This window comes from Salvelinus namaycush, chromosome 6 (assembly GCF_016432855.1).
Source record: "Salvelinus namaycush isolate Seneca chromosome 6, SaNama_1.0, whole genome shotgun sequence".
Classification (NCBI taxonomy): Eukaryota; Metazoa; Chordata; class Actinopteri; order Salmoniformes; family Salmonidae; genus Salvelinus; species Salvelinus namaycush.
The window spans coordinates 37,233,029-37,240,558 of record NC_052312.1 but is presented as its reverse complement, the minus strand read 5'-3'; the positions used below and the strand labels follow the sequence as shown (position 1 = coordinate 37,240,558).

At 45.6% G+C, this 7,530-nt stretch overlaps 1 protein-coding gene across 1 annotated transcript in view; it reads right to left on the bottom strand.

Moving 5' to 3' along the window:
• Positions 1–2,800: 2,800 nt before the first annotated feature.
• Positions 2,801–7,530, bottom strand: part of LOC120049111 (FYVE, RhoGEF and PH domain-containing protein 6-like) — a 30,749-nt gene continuing 26,019 nt past the window's right edge. The window contains exons 12-20 of the mRNA XM_038995354.1: positions 7,512–7,530; positions 7,246–7,329; positions 7,080–7,159; positions 6,824–6,926; positions 4,510–4,653; positions 4,272–4,374; positions 3,877–4,103; positions 3,629–3,777; positions 2,801–3,428 (exon numbers count right to left, since the gene is read on the bottom strand). The exon at positions 7,512–7,530 is cut by the window's right edge and continues 50 nt beyond it. Of these exons, the coding sequence (XP_038851282.1) occupies positions 3,392–3,428; positions 3,629–3,777; positions 3,877–4,103; positions 4,272–4,374; positions 4,510–4,653; positions 6,824–6,926; positions 7,080–7,159; positions 7,246–7,329; positions 7,512–7,530 (946 nt within the window). The 3' untranslated portion in view covers positions 2,801–3,391. The remainder of the gene's footprint in view (positions 3,429–3,628; positions 3,778–3,876; positions 4,104–4,271; positions 4,375–4,509; positions 4,654–6,823; positions 6,927–7,079; positions 7,160–7,245; positions 7,330–7,511) is intronic.

Sequence of the window (7,530 nt, the reverse complement as noted above, 5' to 3'; positions counted from 1 at the left end):
GACACAGTTGTACTTTCCGGCTGAAACGCTTCCCGGTCCACAATAGTTCCGCCCATTGTTTCAATTCTAACAGTAGTCAATGAACAGCATTTCAAGCGGTTTCATGCGCTGTTTCTCTTCTGTTCTGTGATGACAGTAAATGAGTAAAGTAAACCGTAGTAAGAAAATGCTACCACCTAACTGTCCATTTTGAAGTGTCTCAATATTAGAAACAATTTGACGACAAGCCGGGTAACCTATTGTTAAAATAATAATAATAATGTAACCATGCTAACAGTCTTGTCTCAAGTGTCTCTTACTTGGGAGCAAAATGTGATGACTATATTATAGAAAAATTCAAGAAGCTAACTGTCCTGTTTCAAGTATCTTTAGAAGCTACATGCTGCTTAGTTAGAAATGCTGCTTAGTTATAATAAAATGCTACCAAAATATGGATAATAGTAATACATTTAAAAAATACTTTCATACAGTGTCTTCAGAAATGATTCACACCCCTTAACTTTTTACACATTTTGTTGTGTTACAGATGTCACTGGCCTACACGCAATACACCACAGGACAGCAGGACAATAACCTAAAAGACAAGTTGCTTACCAATACGACATTGAATGTTCCTGAGTGGCCTAGTTACAGTTTTGACTTAAACCGGCTTGATAATCTATGGCAAGACTTGAAAATGGCTGTCTAGCAATGATCAACAACCAACTTGACAGAGCTTGAAGAATTTTTAAAAGAATAATGTGCAAATATTGTACAATCCAGGTGTGCAAAGCCCTTAGAGACTTACCCAGAAAGACTTACAGCTGTAATCGCTGCCAAAGGTGATTCTAATATGTATTGACTCAGGGGTATGAATACACATATAAATGCAATATTTCTGTATTTCATTTTAAATACATTTCCCAACATTTCTAAAAACGTTTTCACTTTATCGTTATGGGTATTGTGTGTAGATGAATGAGAGAAACAAAATCTATTTCATCAATTTTGAATTCAGGCTGTAACACAACAAAATGTGGAATAAGTCAAGGGGTATGAATACTTTCTGAAGGCACTGTACATATGCAGAATTATCTTATTCAGAGGAAGAAAGGAGCTGAGTAAACCCACAGAGAGTGAACGTTGGAGTTGGGGGTAAATATGAGTCATATTTTGAAATACTCTTATCTCCCTCAACACAGTGCTTTGATCACTGAGCTCAAAGCAGAAATAAGACAGCCGAGGAAGACTTCTTTATCAGTGTCAAACTTAAACACACACACACACACGCTCGCGCCTCAAACACACACACACACACACACACACACACATGCAAGGATCCACACCCACAAAGAAATGCATGCACCCACACATCAATCAGCACTATGCAATAAAATAACTCAGTGACAGTAATCTGAGGCTGAAAGATGTATTAACTCCCTCGTCCCTTGATGTCTCAAAGCATGAAATTAGGCCAAGACGCAAAGTCACTTTCAGAGGTTTTATTAAAAAGTGGTGCCTGACAGTTCTGCAGAAATATTATTTACAGACGAGATACTATGGATACTATAGTGATTGTGTTTAAGAATGGAGGGACATTTAGTCACTATAAAATATTATCTGTTTTGAGTTATCCCTAATGCTTCTCTGTGTGATAAACTTCATTTCCCATAAGGCCAACTGCCACAATGGTGTAGTAGTGCAACCTGATTAGTACATTTGAAGTACTAAATGTAAATTCTAAACAATTTTCAATTTAAATACATAATGGATATTTACACTGTTTAATGTCAGATGGGCCGGCCAAAGTAGTCACTGTGATAATAGAATATCCTAATTCAAATGAATAATCAATGAAACAATGCACCACATAATTAAATAACGTTTTCTGTATCTATATTATTACAAGATAATTGAGCATATTTAAGGCACTGTCTGGATGTTGCTTTATTGATACTGAGCATTTCCTAAGGGATACATTTCATTCTCCATGCCATGTCTAGCTCAAAAGACAAACATTATTTTGTAATCTGTCCACTTTAAATTATTCAATAAAAAAATTATACAAATGAGGCCTGGATTAAAAGATTCCTCCTAATGAATCCAACAAGTCTGTTGTGGCAGTTTAAAACAAACTAGTGAGGCATTGTTACAACACGTGCTTTTACAACCATCATGGCATACAATAAAAAAGGTAGCTACTTCTTATTACAAAAGTGACAAAGATAGTATCTGTTATCAAATAAATCATATTTCTAAAATCACATAATTATGGACAGTGAGAAATGTACAGTTCTATATAAATATTAGCTCTCGACTTTTACCAAAAAAAAGGTACATTTTACTCTCCCAATTCTACATATTGCCCAAGCACCGCTTCTTAGTCTAACAAATACTCGTTAAAATGCATTTGTTCTATAGGTTGTGTAGTAAAATATTGACATTATGCCATTTCCAGTTTTATCCAGTATACTGCATTATACATGTGGTAGATGTACTGAGTTAAGCCTAACAGAGAATAACAATATAAAACGACCCCCATAATTTTGCTATATTTCTAAGGAGCAAAATGCTTATCTCCTGTGTCTCTGTGGCACCCTGTTTTTTCACAGTTGAATCCAACCACTAGCAGTGCACCAGAGAAGCTTCCCTACTCAGAGAGAATACACTGCTTTCTCACCCTTCTTTGTAACTGGTATCCATCCCATCATGCAAGGTTCCCACTCTAATCACCATTCCAATTTCCATAATTCATCAATATTTGAGGTTAAACTTTTCTTACAATATGTTACACCCCCCCCCCCCCCCCAAATAACAAAATCCTTGAACTTTTCAAGGATAATGTAAATCAATAGCAATTTAAGTCAAATCCTTTTCAATGACTTTCAAGGCTTTTTGTGAACCGTGGGAACCCCTGTACAAGGTAGCAGGCTGTCCACAGACAATAATTCTGTTAACACTTCCACACACACACGCTTCAGGACATGACCTTTGACCCACAGCTGTGACACATAACGGTTCCATCTAAGATCAAGAGCAGATAGATATGCAGCCTGTGAGGCTCAACATGCCCATAACCTCAGAGCTCCACTGGAAGCATGGTGGTTTGACCAAGGGCAAACTTTCAACGGATCCCAACATTTACAATGAATGTAATGTAGAGCTGACACAAAGTCCATATTTCCATATTTTCACTAGAAAGACAATGATGTCTGTTCTTCACACCACTGGGACTCTGGGGTCTCCTGGCAGGCAGCCGGACCGGTTCATCAGGGCTCGGGATAGCATGGGTCGGGGTGTGGGGAGTGCTTCCTGAGCTGCTGACCCCTGACATGTGTCTAGAGGTCAAGGATCAAAAGGTGTCCGTGTCAGCTGGCTCCAGGGGAAGGACATGAGCTGACTGGTTTAGGTGTTAAAGAATCATGGCCTCCTGGAAAGCCTCAATCCACCTGAGAGAAAATTGAGAAACACAACATGAACTTTATTGCATTGGCACCTGGGAAGAAAAAAAAAACTCATCAATAAACGTTATATTGATAAAATAACTATATGAATGCTTTCACCCTCCCACACTCCGGAGTTACAGCGTGGTCCCCTCCTGATTGATGAATACTCTATTGATCCCTAAACCAAAGGGAATTTCCATTACCTCTGTGCAGTGGGGATGTCGTCAGCCTTGAAGATATAGAACAGGGTGTTTTTGTGGTACAGTTTAAACTGCAGCTTCTGGAAAGGGCCACACTTCTCCTCCCGCAGGAAGAATCCTAGCAGAGGCTGGCTCTCTAGAGCAGCTACGTCCTGGAGAGAGGGAGAGAGGTACACATGTCACACACACACACACACACACCGGCACAAAGCACAAACGTGTGTTTGTGACTAGAGTGGCATAGGTGTTACCTCGCTGGCGGCGTAGGTGTACAGGACTTTGTTCTTGATGACGAACCATAGCCTCTTCCATTGCTTCTTGTTGCCCTTTGACCTCTGTAGGTAGCCACTCATGGAGGAGTTATCTGTGTTTGCAGACACCTCTTTGAGAGCAGCTGGGATCTTCTTCTGTTTCCTGGAGAAAGAGAATCCCCCAGATCTGCTAGTAGGAGACAGCGCTCCAGAAGCAACACGGTCACCTAGGAAACACACGAACACAAGGCACCCTCTGACATACATACTGAATTCACAATAACAACCAACACAGGGTTTAAATCATTACTTAACTTCAATTCATTCCATCTTTAATATTTTAAATAGCTAAATGACTTTAATATTTCATATGTATTCATGTAAAAGACGCATACTGTTCTCCTGTAGCTTGACGAAGCAGTGGTCACACACACGAGCCGGCTGGTTCTTCAAGTACTCTAGATAGAACTTATTGGACGAGCATGTCTGACACACAACCTGCAATACACACACAGTGAGTGAGAAAACCACTACACACACACACTCACACACGTAGGCACGCACGCACACACACACACCCTACGGAGTATATTAGTGAACCATTGTAAACTAGGGCCCTTGTCCTTTCCTTACCTTCCCGCAGGCTCGGCAGTGGTGGCGTCTCCAGGTGAGGGTGAACTCACAGGTACAGACCATACACATTGTGGCCCTCAGGTCTGGGATCCAGATAGGGGCCTTAGAACCCAGCGGGGCCCCACTGTCACACACACCATCAGCCTACACAGAGAGAGAAGGTTATAGCCATTACATGTGGATTGTAGGAAAATTACACTGACTATGGTAACAGTGGGATCGGAGTGTACCCATATTCAGTCAGTCGAATGAGCTGGAACTATACATGCTATAAGCACTTGCATGCTCACTCACTCAAACAAACACACACACACTGCCTCACCTCCTCTTGACACACACACTGCCTCACCTCCTCCTGATACACACACTGCCTCACCTCCTCTTGACACACACACTGCCTCACCTCCTCCTGATACACACACTGCCTCACCTCCTCTTGACACACACACTGCCTCACCTCCTCTTGACACACACACTGCCTCACCTCCTCCTGATACACACACTGCCTCACCTCCTCTTGACACACACACTGCCTCACCTCCTCCTGATACAAACACTGCCTCACCTCCTCTTGACACACACACTGCCTCACCTCCTCCTGATACACACACTGCCTCACCTCCTCTTGACACACACACTGCCTCACCTCCTCCTGATACACACACTGCCTCACCTCCTCCTGATACACACACTGCCTCACCTCCTCCTGATACACACACCGCCTCACCTCCTCCTGATACACACACCGCCTCACCTCCTCCTGATACACACACCGCCTCACCTCCTCCTGATACACACACCGCCTCACCTCCTCCTGATACACACACCGCCTCACCTCCTCCTGATACACACACCGCCTCACCTCCTCCTGATACACACACCGCCTCACCTCCTCCTGATACACACACTGCCTCACCTCCTCCTGATACACACACCGCCTCACCTCCTCCTGATACACACACCGCCTCACCTCCTCCTGATACACACACCGCCTCACCTCCTCCTGATACACACACTGCCTCACCTCCTCTTGACACACACACTGCCCCACCTCCTCCTGATACACACACCGCCTCACCTCCTCCTGATACACACACTGCCTCACCTCCTCTTGACACACACACTGCCTCACCTCCTCCTGATACACACACCGCCTCACCTCCTCCTGATACACACACTGCCTCACCTCCTCTTGACACACACACTGCCTCACCTCCTCCTGATACACACACCGCCTCACCTCCTCCTGATACACACACTGCCTCACCTCCTCTTGACACACACACTGCCTCACCTCCTCCTGATACACACACTGCCTCACCTCCTCTTGACACACACACTGCCTCACCTCCTGATACACACACTGCCTCACCTCCTCCTGATACACATACTGCCTCACCTCCTCCTGATACACACACCGCCTCACCTCCTCCTGATACACACACTGCCTCACCTCCTCTTGACACACACACTGCCTCACCTCCTCCTGATACACACACTGCCTCACCTCCTCTTGACACACACACTGCCTCACCTCCTGATACACACACTGCCTCACCTCCTCCTGATACACACACCGCCTCACCTCCTCCTGATACACACACTGCCTCACCTCCTCTTGACACACACACTGCCCCACCTCCTCCTGATACACACACCGCCTCACCTCCTCCTGATACACACACTGCCTCACCTCCTCTTGACACACACACTGCCTCACCTCCTCCTGATACACACACCGCCTCACCTCCTCCTGATACACACACTGCCTCACCTCCTCTTGACACACACACTGCCTCACCTCCTCCTGATACACACACCGCCTCACCTCCTCCTGATACACACACTGCCTCACCTCCTCTTGACACACACACTGCCCCACCTCCTCTTGACACACACACTGCCTCACCTCCTCCTGATACACACACTGCCTCACCTCCTCCTGATACATACACTGCCTCACCTCCTCCTGATACCCACACTGCCTCACCTCCTCCTGATATACACACTGCCTCACCTCCTCCTGATACACACACTGCCTCACCTCCTCCTGATACACACACTGCCTCACCTCCTCCTGACGCACACACTGCCTCACCTCCTCCTGATACACACACTGCCTCACCTCCTCCTGACGCACACACTGCCTCACCTCCTCCTGATACACACACTGCCTCACCTCCTCCTGATACACACACTGCCTCACCTCCTCCTGATACACACACTGCCTCACCTCCTCCTGACGCACACACTGCCTCACCTCCTCCTGACACACACACTGCCTCACCTCCTCCTGATACCCACACTGCCTCACCTCCTCCTGACTCCGGCTGGAGATGAAGGTGATCTTCTTCCTGGTGTGGTCGTCTATCGCCGTGGCGATGGCCGCCAGCCACTCATCTCTCTCTGTGGCCGAGCTGCCAGGCAGAAACAACAACAGAAGCCTTTGTAACCAATCAAAAGCTATTACAACTGTCCCCACAACCAATTAGAAGGGTAACTCATCAGAATGTCCATAATGTTAGGCGCCACCTTCAGGTGTTCAGGTGTGTCGGTGAGCAGGTACTCACCTGGCAGACAGGATGAAGGAACGCTCCACACTCTCAATGTTCAGTTCATTCTGATACGCCTCCTGACTGGGCTTACTCACCTGAACACAATAAACACATGTTTTCGATGAGACTTTAGAAGAGTATTGTCCAGGGTAAATGTGTGTTCAGTCCTACCTGTACTCACCTTCATGCCCGCCAGAGAGAGCATGCTGTTGAGTTTATACTGACCAGACTGAACTGGAGTGGTGTACAGAAGAGTGTCATTGAACTAGAGAGACAGATACACACGCCACATCAACATACAGATACTTAGGGGGTAATGTTCTGGTCTACAGACCGTGTTGGAAGTGAACTAAGCCGGACTCTAAATAAACTGCAGAACTGTAACAGTAACGGGTCAGGTATCACACTGAGACCTCCACTACCCCGGGGGCATCAGTCAGTACTCACCAGGAAGAACATCCGTGGC